This window comes from Pelecanus crispus, chromosome 21, assembly GCF_030463565.1.
Source record: "Pelecanus crispus isolate bPelCri1 chromosome 21, bPelCri1.pri, whole genome shotgun sequence".
In the NCBI taxonomy this organism is placed as follows: Eukaryota; Metazoa; Chordata; class Aves; order Pelecaniformes; family Pelecanidae; genus Pelecanus; species Pelecanus crispus.
Window position 1 is genome coordinate 5,969,446 of NC_134663.1, and position 15,769 is coordinate 5,985,214.

General features: G+C 45.9%; 1 protein-coding gene across 4 annotated transcripts in view; it reads right to left on the bottom strand.

Annotated features, from left to right (window-relative positions):
- The window catches only part of AAK1 (AP2 associated kinase 1), an 80,028-nt gene that overhangs the window by 29,665 nt on the left and 34,594 nt on the right, over positions 1-15,769 (bottom strand). For 3 of the 4 annotated variants that reach the window (XM_075723923.1, XM_075723927.1, XM_075723926.1), the window contains exons 5-15: positions 14,230-14,351; positions 12,699-12,780; positions 10,653-10,785; positions 9,522-9,625; positions 8,520-8,599; positions 6,897-7,051; positions 6,477-6,756; positions 5,433-5,685; positions 2,272-2,501; positions 1,472-1,629; positions 958-1,074 (exon numbers count right to left, since the gene is read on the bottom strand). In XM_075723923.1, coding sequence (XP_075580038.1) covers positions 958-1,074; positions 1,472-1,629; positions 2,272-2,501; positions 5,433-5,685; positions 6,477-6,756; positions 6,897-7,051; positions 8,520-8,599; positions 9,522-9,625; positions 10,653-10,785; positions 12,699-12,780; positions 14,230-14,351 — 1,714 coding nt within the window. The remainder of the gene's footprint in view (positions 1-957; positions 1,075-1,471; positions 1,630-2,271; positions 2,502-5,432; positions 5,686-6,476; positions 6,757-6,896; positions 7,052-8,519; positions 8,600-9,521; positions 9,626-10,652; positions 10,786-12,698; positions 12,781-14,229; positions 14,352-15,769) is intronic. The other variant, XM_075723925.1, reaches the window with a different exon arrangement.

Sequence of the window (15,769 nt, forward strand, 5' to 3'; positions counted from 1 at the left end):
ATAAATGGATTTGTCACTTCTTGCCCCACAAAGGATTCTTCAATCTCTTCCCAGGACTCCACTCATCCCGGGTTAGCGCGCTTCAGCGAGGAAGCATCAAACAGTTGCATTTGTCACCGGTAACAATGGCTGCGTAAGACGGGGCAGAGGATTACTTGCATTTAGGACTCCTGGAAGCAGTCTTCCAATACTGTGCTTGGCAGGTCCTTGCTGCACGCAGTGAGAACTGATGCTGAAGAACTAGAAACCAGCAGCAGCACTCACCAAGTTTTTTCAGCATAGAAGGGGCTGCTCACAGCAAAGCCTTGGTACCAAGTACCGAAGGAGACACCAGACAAGGTCACACGTGCAGAGGCTTCTGCAGAAAAGCTCCTTAGACCAGCCAAGGACTCCTGGCCTCTGGACCCAGACAGCACAGCCAGCACAAAGCTTTATGCTTTCCTCTGAGGATTTTCCCTGCTCGCTCCTGTCTCTGCTATACTCCTCATTCTGCGGCAGAGACATTATTATCCCTGCTCCTCTCCTTCTTCATACAGCCTAACAACTGCAGGCAAGGAATATTCTCCAGCATGTCTGACCGATGGCTCCGAGTCCAATTCCCTTATTGCACGTTACGTATTTTACTGCTAATTATGAGCTGCATGGAACTTCAACATGCTAAGCAGCTTTCTTGTGAACTTACAAGGGTTTATTTAGTTTATTCCCTCACCAGAAGCCTCACCTCTGCCCACAGACGGTGCCTCCTGTCTCTACTACCCAACTGCGACAAGTACATGTGCCGTTCCTACCTTCCCTTCTTTACTGAAGCGCCAGCCCTATCCTACAGTCCTCAGTGCCAAGGCCCAGCTCAATTTATATCAGTTTTACCTTCCTTTTAACAAGGCTATGACAAAGAGTTGCCATTTTTCTGCGGTGCAGTCCAGGGCATTGCCCTGTAGGACGTATTCACGAACTCACCTGATCCAGCAGTGAAGGAAGAGCCACCAAATGCGTCTGCCTGGGCTGCAGATGAAGCTGGCTGGAAACCTGGAATCAGGTTCTCCGTGGAACTGCCCATCTTTTCTGGAGCTTTCCCTGAAATGCCAGATGCAGATTTAGGGGAAAAACTTCTTACTGCTCACTTACCTAGATTTTTAGGACACTATTTCAGTATGTGACTTAAGCCCCTTCCTGCAAATCATAACTTGCAGATGAAGCAGAGTTTAAACTGTAGCTTCTACAGCCAACTGACCAAAGCCACTTTAAAAGCAGTTAGCACCTCTCCTTTTGAGAATCACGCTCATTTAATTGCAATTGCTCAGCAAAGAGGACAGGGACAGAGAAGGGAGATTGGAAGGACTTAGCTCTTACAGGCACAGAGGATCATGATAATCCAGGAGCACCCCAGCAGCATCTGACCGAAAATATCATCATTCCATGCCATCTCCCATTTTGAGAGCAGGCTGGTATTAAACCATCTCCATAAACCTACCGTCACCTAGCTTTGCAAAGTCCTTGTTGAGCAGCTCCTCAGCTGTGAGTTTGGAGAAGTTATCATCATCAAATGGATTCCACGTAGAGACATCGGGCGGGTTATAGACATTCTGCTGTGAGGTCCTTGGGGAACCCGAGGGTGTGGTGGAAGCAGATCTGGATGTGATCATCCCAACCAAACAACAGTCATTAATAACCCATCTGAAATCCTCTGGCCAGCGCTATGAGCTGGTCCAAGCTACTGCATTATAATTACTTCCTACTTAAAACACTCAGCACAAGTTATTGTATTTGCATGCCCAGAAAGCTGGGATCAGTTAGCCTTATCTACTCCTAATCTAACCAGAGCATCCTGGTGTCAGGGATTAGAACAAGCATCCCATTTGAAACAATCTTCTGGAATGCTCCTGTTGAGGCTTCCTGCCTGTAGACACCTCAGCAGTGAGCTAGCAAGTTCTCCTGGGGAAACATAGATGCTAAACAGCAAGCGTGGAGCACGCACCAAGGCAGCTGGTGGAACAGCTGAAATGACACCAGCTTTTGTAACCCAGAGGAAGGCCCTGTTTGCTTAGCTTTTGGGGAGCACAGCAGCACTCAGCAGGACTTCTGCCCTTGGGGAATTTTTTTTCAGCAAATTCCTGCCAAGCCCTAAACTGTGGTCTTGGGAAAGCAAAGACTCATTTAGACCACAGAGTTTGCCGCCTACCTTCATCCCAGAGTTTTGCCTAGGAAATCTCTGAAGAGCCTCACCTACCCCCTCCCTCTACACCCTTTGACACCAAGTGAGCAGCCACCTACTTGGACTTGTTGAGACTGGCTTCAGCAGCAGCTGCCTGCAGGAGCTGGGTAGACTTGCTGGCTGGAACGCCAAAAACCGCACTGTGGGTCACGTCGCTCAGAATCCTCCTGTGTCCTGCACGCTGCGTCTTGGGGGAGGACGGAGGGGTGAGAGAGCCCAGCTTCTGCCCTTGCACTGCTGTGGGGGGTGTGGTCTGAGGTTTTTGCTGTTGCCTCATTTGTGCCTGCATCTAGGAGATAAAGTAAAATGGTCTGTCCTTGTTCATGAACAACAGCCATGATGAAAAAACAGCTATATGCTGGAGGATCTGACCTTTAGGTCATGGATTGGGGAGAGTCTGGAGGGGAAAAAACAAACAGGGGTGAAATTTGCTGATCTACAGTGTTTGAGGATTAGTAAAAATGCACAAGCAGAGATTTTCTCCCCTTTCTATGGTGCAGCTCTGAAGGCAAAGCCTCTATTAGTGCTTGTTATTAAAGGCTAGCTGCTCTCAGAAACTTGCTCACGGGTAAAGAGGATGAGACCCAGGGCACATGTTAAAACAGAAATCAGACCACAGTGTGCGGGAGTCTTGTCATATGGACACACGGAATGGGGCAAGGTGAAGAGCAGCACTTCTTCCAGCAGATAATGTGTGGTTGGGGTCAAATCCCTAAAAGGGTACAGGTCTTCTGCAGAAATCTTGTGCAAGAAGCTTTCTTAGCTTTCTCTTAGGCACAAAAAAAAAAAAAGAAAAAAAGAAAAAAAAAAGCAAGGACCACAGGAGCAACATTTGGCATTAGAATCTGGAGGAGAAAAAACAGGCATGTTTGTTCTAGGTGTAAGCCAAGATAGCCCAGCTACCAACCCTTTGGAAACTTCAAGGGGTTTCCTCAAACTGATCTTTTTTTTCCAATACCTCAGTCTCGTGTTAAACTCACAAACCCATAAATACTCGAAATACTGTTTTGTAGTGTTAAACAGCAGCAACACTTCCAATTATGTGATTTTTTCAAAATCTGTCTGAGAGATATCATGGTTGGAGTTAAAGCAGGAAAACCAGGATGCAGAGAGCAGAAAGCTGTGCATGTCACCTCCACTGCCCGGGCACCAGCTCCCTGCTCCCCACCCCGTATCATCCCAGGCCATTTTCAACCCAGGAAGACAGACGAAAGACTCAGAAAGACCTAAAGGGACAATGAGAAAAGAGTTACATCCCCAGCGTGGTGCTTAACTACAGTGGGGCAGGGCAAGCAAGTGGTTAGCTGCCTTGCTTTTCATCTGGCATTTTCAGGCAGGCTAATTCACTGCAGCTGAGAAGCAAGCTGACCTGACTGCTTCTGATGCACCCACCTTACATCTCGCTATATAGGTCACTGCAGAACAGTACATTTGGTGCTGAGAAATAAAAGGACAGTGCCAAAATCTCCACAGAAATGAATGCAGAGCTTATTAAGCTGAAGTCTTGCAACATGAAAAGGTTTTGATGGGTCCTGGCTTGGTATCTTCTGCTCAGAGATCCTGTTCTTCAGAGACCATGCCTCACTACCGTTTTTTAAGTGAGCCGACCACTGCTTTTCCCCTCCTGACTGCTGCAGGAGTGGAAAAGTGTCCAGGTGTGTCCATTCTGATCAGCCTTCCAGGGGGGGGGGATAAGGCTAATTTTCAATCGAGCTGATTTAATAAAATTAAGACTGGCTTTGTACTAGTGAATCACAGCAAAGCTCTTTAGAGATGTGCTTCAATACTACGTTTCAGGCATTTCCCCTGAACTGGGAGAACAGGGTAATAATGGGCCTCATCCAGAACCTGTCTGCATGTACTGAAAATCTCCCACCAATTTCAATAAACTGCCTTGCCCCAGGTCATTCAGCAAAACAATAACAAGACCAGGAACACAACAGCTCCAGGCTTGTCGTTACCCCAACAACCAGCTTAGTGCTGAAAATTAATATAAAAGCAAAGGGGGTGAATATGACAGAGCCTTGAGACACATCAGAGAGTAAAACAACAATGCTTCCCCAGCATTGCTCAGGTCACTGGCTTATGAAGTTTATTAGTCAAATTAATTCCTGATGTCACTTCAAAGGAAGCACGCTCAAGAGATGAATTAGGTCCTGAATGACCTAATGGCAACTCCTGAACAAGCAAGCACAAACTGACCCTTAGTTTGGACTCCAATACTGTGTACCTGAAGTGGTTTTTATCAGATACCATTTGCTTTGCACGCTTGCAACCTGCTACAGCAAAATAGCGGGCAGCTTCCTCTTGCCTGGTGCCTGCGCATGCTTTCTTTCCAACATGCAACTAGAGTTAGGGACATCCCTTTGAGCTCCCAGAAACAAGCAAGCATGGCTAGGATTGTGCAGGAAGGCAAGCAAAAGGCACAGCTTCCTCCCATATGTACTGCAGAGACACTTTGGCAACAGGGATCCTGCCCTCTGGCACAGCTCCCCTGCCTTTAACACCACGGACAGCTGGCTATTTCCCTGTTGCAGACAGCCATATTTTCCATTAAGTAAAGAGCATTTATTTTGGATGCATGTTCAGATGATTAAAGTGGATTATTTATTTCTTTATTTTTAGATACAGTGCTTTGAAAAGTCTCCTTTCCATAGTATTCATTTAAGAAAAAAGTTATTCCAATGCCAGAAACAACCAGGAAGGCTGCCTTCACCTTCCTCTGCATCAGAGACCTGAATACAAGATGGAAGTTTTCCAAACAAGCAGCAACATAAAGTAGTTCTGTTGCCTGGTGCCCATCCTGACGCGTTAAGTACAAATAATTTTTAAAAGCATTTATCACATGTCTTCTAAGGCAACGTGACAGGGGAAGGATAGAGAGAAGGTGCATTAAGCAGCTACTTATACCTTCTCAGCTCCTTTCTACTCATCTTTCTATGGACCCAGAGCACAACTCCAGAGTCCAGCATCCCACTGGAAAGAGCAGTCCAAACAACTGCATGCGTCTTTGAGGCAGCAGGGTTAGTGCTGACCTCTGCGACTCAGTAATAACGAACGCACTAGGGGCCAGCAGGCCCTAGAGCCCCGATACCTGGGCTCTGCAGGTCTGAAAAGCCAGCCGCCCTGCCGGGGCGTTCCTGGCATACAGGACCTGGCCAGAGAGCACTTGCCAGCACTCCAAATCCCGCTGCCCTGCTCCTTCCCACACGGCTCTTACCACTTGCTCCTGCGGCGGCGCCGGCTGAGCTGCGCTTTGCTGGGCCTGGGGCTGCGGCGGTGCTGGGGCTTGTGGCTTTTGCTGAACTGCTGCTACTGCTGTCTTCTGCTGCATTGCTGCCTGCTGGGCCATCATCTGCTGCTGCTGTTGCTGCTGCTGGTAATAGTTCTGCATCAGCTGCTGCTGTGCTGGCGCTCCTTGCTGCATCACCGGGAACTGGGAAACAACCAGTTGTTGAGCACTTGTTGCGCGGCTGGGAACTGGGGTACCACCACCAGAACTTGGGGCCTGCCACGGGAACGGTTACAGGCGCTGCAAGTGGCCAAGCAGTAACAGGCTGCGATGGCTTGGAGACCATCTGAAAGGAGCGATGGAAAGCAGCCTTCTGGTCTAACGTTAGATCCTTCCTGTGTTACGCCTGCCCGTACGGGGCTCCGGCAGCACAGGCTGTCCCGTGGTCCCAAGCCCCCTTCTCCATTTTTATCAATTCTAAACCTTTCCCCAGCATAAGAAGATTCACTGACCCTTTGCTTCCACTTTTAAATATGCTTTAGCAGAGATTTGTGCTGCTATAAACACCTCAGTTAAGCATGCACATCTGTCATCTAGACACGTCCCATCTAACGCATCATGTGTTCACAGGCCTCCTGATCACTGCAGTCTACCACAGAAACAGACCTGAATCTTACTGTTAAAGAGGCATGCCGGGTTTCTTGTACCATAAAGATAGCAGAAGAGAAATTGTACCCCTCTGCTCATCAGTTGAGCATTGACCGCAAGACCCTGAAGCACTTGGAGCTGTAAAAATCTTAACCAGCACTGTTTATGTTTGTACGTGACAAAACTATCTCAAGGCCTTCAACACTGACAGTTAAAAATGCCAGCCTTGCATAGCAAAAAAATCTTGCTAGAGAACTGGAAACACATTGGAAAATGCCTAAAACCTGCACCTATCCCCCCAAAACACAGGGGACTTGCCATAAATGCAAAGATACAGCCTTGCAGGCCTCTAGCACAGGAAGCGTGCAGCAAACACAGCCATGCACACCTACCTGCTGAGCTTGCATCATCTGCTGCTGCTGGTAATAGGCAGCCTGTTGCTGCTGCTGCTGCTGCAGAAGCTGCTGCTTCAAGAAAAGCTGCTGTTGATGCTGAGGTGTGGCTTGTGGCTGAGTAGAAGGGACCTGGGGCTGTGCCTGCGAGGCCTGCTGCGGAGCCGGTGCCTGCTTGGCTTGTGGCTGTGCCGGAGTCTGCTGAGGTGCTGCTTTTTGCTGGGGGACACTTGCAGGGAGCGAAGGCTGACCACTGCCCAGGGCAGCAGGTCCTGCAACTGGTAGGGAAAAAAAAAAGAAAAAAAGAAAACCCAAAAAAACCCAATCACAGATCCGTTAGACCAACACGCACCACAGCCCTGCGGTACACAGTGCCCGGCAGGAAGGCACCGCACAGAGAACATTGTTTCACCTTGGGGCTGAATGGCTGCTTGAGCCGTGGGTCTCTTCCTAGGTGTCAGGGCTGGCTGAATGGGTAGAATGCCAGGGTTGGGTTGTGTCTGTCCTGCTTTAGGTCTCTGGCGGGGTGCTATGGAAGTTTCTGTTGTAGGGATGGGATCTGTCAGCCTACAAAACAAGGTGAGGAATAAATGGAAGAGCAGTAAGAGCACAGTCTTTGTTAGCCTGATAGTTGGTGTATGCAACACACAGTATGGGCTTAAAAACTCATCCATACTTTAGCAGTATGTGACTGATAAAGGCAAAGTACTTGTGGGCATCCAGACACAACACCAACTCTTTCCAGAAAACTGCAAGCACAGTAGAGCTTAACGGATGCATTCACAACACTACCATTTTGACTTCTTTGCCAATGGTGGCATTTTCTCCTGTTGTGGACAGCTGGAACTTGTCAAAATCACTCAACTCATTCAAATATTTGCTACAACATATTGTTTAAATCCACTTAGAGTTCTGGATGAGCAGATGAGGGACATAAATTAGCTTAAGAGCAGCTGGCACCTTTGGGCAGAGTTGTCTAAATTGCCATCTTTAGAAATACCTTAACTTTAGTACATCTACCCCAGAATCAGGTCATTGGACCTCTTTGATCCCTGCTCAGTATTTACTGAGCTCCAAAAATGCATAGCAACAGAGCCAAGAAGCCAGGCACCACCCTGCCCCTCTGTGGTATCCACATTTGCTTGTTAGATATCAAGTTGTTCCACTAATGTTGAGGGTAACCACACTCAATTATAAATACAAACAAAGCAGACTCCTGGGCCTGACAGGCAGGAGGAGAGATGCCCTATTTCAGAGTCTGAAGACAACTGCTGGTTTTGGAGTGCCTACTGCTGTACTGCTCACTTTGCAGTAAAATAAGGTACAAGTTTTGTCCAACAGAATTTACAAGTCTCCGTTATAGTACCATAAGCAGAGCAAGCAGCAGCAGGAGAGGAGAAAACCACAGCAGTACAGTGGTTTCCCCACTAATTGGGCTCTTCAGACGGAGACTGCCTGGGCATTCATGTGTCCCCCCAGAAGAAATTACAGGGCTCTTGCCGAAATCCTTCAATTTCATACAGTAATTACTGGGTCGGGTTATCATCTGCCGAGGGTGAAACTCAGAGCAATAGTCCCCAGTGCAGTTTCTCAGCAGACTCACATTCTTTGGGCCAATTCCAGGCCCGCTGCAGGCCAGCTGCAGTCTTTCTCCTGACTTTGCTCTCAGGTACTCTGGGTACTGCCTCCGGATGGATGACGCAGTAGATTCATCTAAGCGCGTGAACTTCAAGCGCTGCTGTCAAGCAATGTCTTCAGTAGAAAAAGCCTAGCTGTTGAGTCACACCGAGTATCGCCCAAGCCCCACCCCGCCATGCAGAAAAATTTCCCCTAATATCTGCATTTTCTGCCTTTCAGATCAATGGCTATTTATGTTGTTGAAGCAGAAGCCTCAGGACTGCAGTGTTTGTCTCCACGTGTAAACGTAAGCCCACAAGGAAGCAGCTAAATATACCAAGCATCTTTCCTAATAAACAGCAGAAAGACAACAGAGAATAAAAAGAGAGAGGGCTGAGCATAATGCAGATGTGGTTACCTGGCCTTTGGTTGACTCTTCTTTGCAGCAGCTTCACTTGCTTTAACCGGGTCTGGGAGTTTAGCGGGGATTGGAGAGTTCTGCAGATCCCAAAACCACCGAATTTTGTATTTTGAGGGCAGAAAACAGAGTCAGAAATAATTTGCAAAAACATCCCAATGAAATTGGGGGATATCCAAAGCAATTATTCCTCATGCTGGGCACAGGACAAACTGCTCAATATTAACGTCATGAGGAGACAGTAGCTTGGGAGAGTCTTTACAAGGGAAAAATACAGTTCAGCTTTTTGACCATTTACTACATGCGGAATCTGAACGCAAAGCTTCATAGCACAACCTGAGTATTTTTAAAAGACAACCTGCGGACAATAGCAGCAATACTTATTAATACTGCTATTAAAAAATACAGGCATAATAGTACCAAAACCATGTCTTATTCATAAAGACCATAAATAACCACCTGAACATGGTGGTGGTGGGGAAATAGGTTTCTTCTTACCTGGAAACAACAAAATAAAATGTCACATCACAGATGTCCATAACACCGTAAGAAAATACTCGTCAACTCTATTTTTCAACTGAAGTCTATAAAGATACACAACCATCTGCCCCTTCTTAGTGTAAGGTCTGATGTAGTTCAAATACAAGTTGGCTAGTCCCAGCCAGACGGCAGACACAAAACTGCTATGTTTAAATTACACATGCTACGATGAATGTGCCTGGAAATCAAACTGGTTTCACAAGCATGGCCTAATTTTCCACGTTCACATGCACAAGATCTCTTGGTTGGCCTCACACTGGTAACTGAGCAAGGAAGTAAATCAGGGACAAAAATAAACAACATATGAAACAAAAGCCTGATTCCTGCCCCCAAACAGCACTAATTACAAACAAAACAAAACCCTCCTAATTCCAGAACTAGGGAACAACCAACAGAATACAGCAGAATGCTCAATATTTAGCAACAGCCACCCCCAGTCTCCTCCCACAAAGCCCTGCTCACCTGGACGTTCTGGACTGGGCATTCCTTCTTTGCCAGTTTGAATGCAAAGTAGGAGACCTGATAAATATCAGGTCTCTTATCAGGGTCTGGCTCAAGCATATACCCTTTAAAAGACAGAGATGCCAATATCAGAGCAACAGAACAGACAGATTCACGTGAGCCATTTGTGCCAGAGCTACGTTTGCTATAACCAGATGCTCTAACAGGGTGCCCTGCCTCCTTCAACGCATCCAGTCGGCGGTCCGCGGGGCTGAGCCGGTCAGCAGGGTCAGAGAGAAAGGGGCAAGAGTCAGGATGGGCTAGGAGATATCTTCCAACACAGCTATGAACAGTTTGTAGCTGCTATCGAAGGCTCTAGGGCAAGGAGCGGAAATGCAGCCTGCCAGGTCAGGGAATAGCATTACTTTTGACTTCGGCATCTCCAAGTGAACCCACAGTAAAAGAGTTTGATCCAACCCCGGTGTGTCAGTGAGGCAGGAAGACAGGCCAGCCACATATACCACCGCCTTTGCATAAGCAAAGAAAATACCAGGCTGCTCTGCAAACACATCCAACTCTGTGTTAGTCAAGATTGTGGCTAGGGAAAAAAGAAGAAAAAAAAATTCAAATGCTCTGCTGAAAACAAGAGAGCTGCCCCAGCTTTGCCAAGAGTAGTGCATTGTACCCTTAATTACACATTCACTCTAGTCAGTGGGTTATTTATAAATCATTTCACTTCTGTTGCTCAATTCACAGAAGATGAATTCTTATCACTAGTCTAAGTCACTGTGGTTCTTTTCAGTTCCTTATCCAAATAGATTTATTACTGGAGAAATACGTTTCTGCATAAATAGGCTTATTGTGCAAGTTTCTGTAGGACTCTCAAACCAAATGGTTGTCTGTTTTCCTGCCTTTCCACAGGGTTCACTACAGCCTAGCCAAATAGAAATATCTTTGTCATAATTTCTTTCAAAGAGTGATCTCCTAAGCTACTAAAAGATCACTTTATCCACCCCCGTGTACGAGCGAGTCTCTTAAAAGAAGAGCAACACCAACTGCTTTACTGTGGGAGCAGGGAATATAAGAACAAAACACCTCGGCAATTTTTTTAGTTCTGTGGAAGTAGATCACGCCACTGGCGGAGACACTCACGGATGAGGCAGTGCATGTCTTGCGAGTGCCGAGAATTATCTGGAATGGTGAAATTGCCATCACAGATCGCCACCTGACTCTCCCCAAATGGCAAGGTGAAGTAACACAGCTTGTACAGCAAACAGCCAAGGGCCTAAAAGGAGAGAACAGAGCGAAGCATTTAACGAACGGAAGCAAAGCAGAGAATGGCACAGTTCAAATACCATTGCAGGTAACAGGGAAAGTGCTCTAGCTTGTTCTACTATGGGGTCCCGCATGACGTCAAGCCTACGTTTTAACATCCCTGTGATCGACTTGAAAACAAGCATAGCTGTTTGGGAAGATAAATACATGAAGAGCCCTCCCTCGCTAGGCTGAGGTACTGTAATCGGGGGGATCGTGTGAGTATTGTCACACACACCCCGCAGCTCCACATAGTGTAACCCTTCATGTCATTAAACAGGCAAAGCACGGAAGGAAAAAGCAAAGTAACAGCAAAAACAAATGGTAACTATCATCCTTAATGCATTTATTCCGACAAAGAAAAATCCAAACTGTTTCCAAGCTTAAGTTCAAACCACCTTTCAACCGCTATAAATATGTACCAGGGAGAGAGATACAGGTAAGGCTGCAGGCTGCTAGGTTATATCACCCTTCCATCTATTTCCGTGCTGCTTTTGACAGCAAGAAGCACCACCTATTTCAGAAGAAAATACAAGTTTTGCACAAAGGGCTAATTATGAAACACTCCCACCATCTCAGAGGGGAGAGGGGGAAAGATTTCCTAATCCTAAGCAACTCATCATCAGCTTGTATCTTTTGTCATAGGATTTCACAATTAAATTGCACTCTAGTTTAAAATAACCTCCATGAGATTTACGGAAAGGGAGGTTACAAGCAGGACAAGCACAGCACAGGCCTTGGTGTCGAGGCCCCACTGCACACACCACCACACGCTCGTTTGGCAGCGCTGAGCGGATCACTAGAACAGAATTCCTTCCGTGCCAGTACGACGAGAGCTGTTCGAGCCTTCGGGTCTCCGCCTTTCCACATTATCACAGGAAGGAGTGCAAATCCTAGGCTCTCCTCTGGCTGCCTTTGAGGCCCTGACTATCTTTTCACGCTGTTACAGCTGTGACCTTCCCTCTCCGGGTTTCTAACACCAAGACAAGTGACCCGGCACGGGTACAGGGCAGAGCAAGAGCCCCCCAGGAGCTGCTGCATTCCTGACTCTGAGCTGAACTCAGAGAGGACAGAGAACTCTTCCCAGCAGACGTCACGCCAGCAATTTTCCCTCTTGTATATGCAGATGCAGAGCTATTGAGGATACATTAAAACTCTTATACTGCTTCTGCCTTGCTACTTCCCAGCTCAGGGCTTCAGAAACCATACAAACGTGCTGAATTAGCGTTTTAAAAAGCATCCCATTTGCTGAATTGCCACTACTCTACAAACAGCACAGACTTTTTTCATCTCCATCCCAACTAAAGGGAAGCCTTCCATTCTTTATCAGGCTAGCCAGTAACCACAGTTGCATTTTGTTCTCAACATGAAAAGCATGGCAAGATTGCACTGATCATTAGAAAGAGCAGTGCAAAAGCTTGGTCTTTGGCCAGATTTGACAACTCGGACCTGTGTTACACTGTCCAGGATAAGCATACCTGGGGGAAGGTCTATTTTCTCAGTTTTCTACTAAATTCTGACCAGTAACTTTTATTTCCCATGCTTGCAATCCAACCCAGCCACATGAAGTCATAGTACTCTGAATTTTCTGGTTTAACTCTTAAGATCCGAGATCAGGTTTGCACTGTTCAACTCTGGAATTTCATACATCTCTAAATTAAAACCACATGGGAGGTGGCATGCAAAGGAGCATGCATGTTTTATCCACAAGGCACCCTGCTCAGCAGTAACTCAGAAACATCAAGCAGAGGAACTCTCTATTCAGAAACTGTCCAGTCTCTTATGGAAACTAGGTTAGCCCCAGCCAGAAAGTTAACCTGTCATTATGGTACTGAAAGCGAGCGGCAGACTGGTTGTATGACGTTAAGTGGTTTTTATACATACCCATATGTCTGCTTTTGTAGTAATAAGTTTGCCACTGTACAGGTTGACCATTTCTGGTGCTCTATAGGATAACGTAGTGTACCTGTAGCAGAAAGATCTATCAGTGAGTTCAAAATGGATATCACAAGCATTTTCACAATGCCACATTTCCAAATAATTCAAAATTCACTCTTTCCCTATTCATTTCAGGGAAAGGGATACTAAAGACAACAATGTATTAGAAAAAAAATCTTTTAACAGCAGCATCTGCACATACCACTAACAATAAAATACTAACCACTGCAAACTGCCCTGTGAAACCAAAGCAGTAACCAAGATCCTTTCTAAAGTAATTTACTCACAAAACTGTACAGTCATTTTAAGAACTAGGACAGAAATATTCAAGGATTCAGAGTATTAACAAGGTCAGTAGTCAAACGTCCTCTGCAATGTCCTCACTGCTGGGGCTTTGGCCAACTGCATTACAAGGACTGTAACTGGATACATAGCTCCTAATAAATAGACTTCCATAGCCGGACTCCTGCTCAGAGTCACTGTAAACAAGGGAAAGGTTATTTCATATCTCAAGCTATAGCTGGAATCTGCCTCATTTTAACAAATCACTACAAACAGAAAAGCTAGAAATTGCATCACAGTTTAAGAGATTCTTATAAGATTTCCTATCACTAGGTCTATAACATCTGCTGTGGCACCTTGCATGCTATTTACCCTGATCACAAGAAAGCACTGCTAAAGGCAAAGTTTTTGTAGACTTGTTAATAAGTGTACAAACAGGGCATTCCAAAGGGACTGCAAGACCAGACTAGAAGTGCTCTGAAACTTCAAACAAGTCTAGGAAATCCATGCAGGTGTAATTGAATCTTAACAGACAGGAGGCGTTTGCACACATTTCTAACATGCTGTTTTCTAGCCAGAATATTGTATTAACAGAACTGCGGCAGTGATGTTGTTCAAACTAAAGCAAGACCAAGGACCTGGAGCCTGCTCCCTTCCTGATCTAGGTCCTACTGAACTGCCAGCTACGTTCCCTTTTTAAAAGCATCGAGGTGCACCTAGTCGCTACCACTGTAGCTCGTCGTGCATGGGGCAAGAGAAGGAGCCAGATTAAACACCTCAAGGTCCTTACATTTTTCTATGAAGAGCTGAGGAGTTAGGCCATGCATTCCCTTAGTCACTGCAAGGATTTATGATGAGTGGCTCACGGAGGACAGGGATTTTGTCGTCTGCTGTACCGTAGTTCAAAGAAGCCAAGACAGATGAGGGACAGAGACAGACTGACCCCATACATAACGGAACATGTCGCTAGCTCGTCAAGGTGGGCAACTTCTCTGCATTAGTATGCTCAGTCTTTCAGGTCCAAAGCAATTACATCAAGCTCAATTTATTGTTTCACCTTCCCCCAGGCGCTTATTTACCTGCAGCAGACACTTCTATGCAGCAGCATCCAATCTGCTGCAACAGGCCTGCGTAAAATTTAGAAAAGATTACCCTTCAAATACAAACTATGTCTGAGTTGAAAAGTCACACTTACTTTTTGATCTCCTCCTCCACCGCATTCACTCCTTCTGTTTGAGGGTTCTGGAATTTGTTAGTAGCACTTCCAAAGTCACACAGGACATAGTGGCCACGATCATGCAGCAGGATGTTTTCAACCTACAAGCATCACAGACAAATACAGAATCGCTCAGACAAAAAAGCCTTCGTTTTCTTTAGATGAGACAGGGGTTTTAGTGCCTGAAGACATATCAGACACGTCTGACATAAAAGCATAACATGACAGCAAGGAAAATATGCATCGCATCTCTGTCACATCTCCTAAAATAGAAGTCAAATCATGGAAGCATAGTCGTAACACTGCCTGCCTTCCATCCTGCTACTTCTCCTTCCTCCTTCTGGAAGCACATCACCTTGCCTCTACTAAGACTACTATGTGCTACAAGACAAGAACTGCGTCCTGGTGTCTTCAGTGCTCATCTTCCCCGAGCTACTGTGACCCACAGTCTGGCATCTGACTTTGGGACAGCTAATGCAAGCTGTCCACAGCTTTACAAAGGCCTATACCTCCTCGTTGTCTAGCGGGGCAGAGGAGGCAAATGGATGACAGCACACACACTTCTATGCATTACGAAATTATAATACACCTCCTGTTCTTTGCCTGCATTTCACCTGTCACTTTGGGTCTCATTCAAAACAAACCTCGGCTTATGCTCACACTTTAGTTGCTTGTTATCAGAATGTGTTGGGTACCCCATACTCCCTAAACAGTGGCTGTATCAGCAGGGGTTCCTCCAGGCTGCTAGGATGACGACCCCTTTCTTTCAAATATTATTTGGTAGCTTGAATCAGACAACTGAAACAATGCTGAAACAAACACCTGGGAGAGATGAAAAAAAAAAATAAAATAAAATCAGCAGTCACTGCCTTTCCCCTAAATACTCACACTTAATCACGCATTAACAAAAAAATAGATTGCATCCACCTAAGAAAGCCGTCTAAATGTCACGACACTGACATAAGATGTAGAAGAACCTGGGTTCAGTTCTTTGCTTTGGCAGAGCATCCCTGTATTCCAGCTCCTCATCTGTACAGTGGCATTAACAGCGTGTTCTCTCAAAGGAATGCACACAATTTTTAATGTATTTATCTTCAATGTCAAATGCTCAGATACAACAATGAGATAAAACATACTGCTCATATTAAAAAAAAAAATCACCACGTAAGTGTTCGCTGACAAAACCTTTTGGAAGTAGACCTCCCCATCAAGGATGATCTTTACAAGAAGGAAAGAAAAAGAAGGAGTCAGCATTTTAAGCATCAGAAAATGCAGCCAAATTAGAGCAGCTGAGGAGGGAAACACTGGCTTGAAACCAAGGGTTAAACAACACCCCTTCCCCCCTCTGCTATCCATCTGCTTTGAATAAAGCATTGCACACAGATGTTCTCCCTAGCAGATCAACACTGACAGCCTTATTCCCTATTCCCTGCAAATACTCAAACATTTCCAGAAGAGTCCTTCCACTTCATCTGGCTGAGAAGTCTGAGGTGACTTCTCACTGAAACCTCCTGCAAGT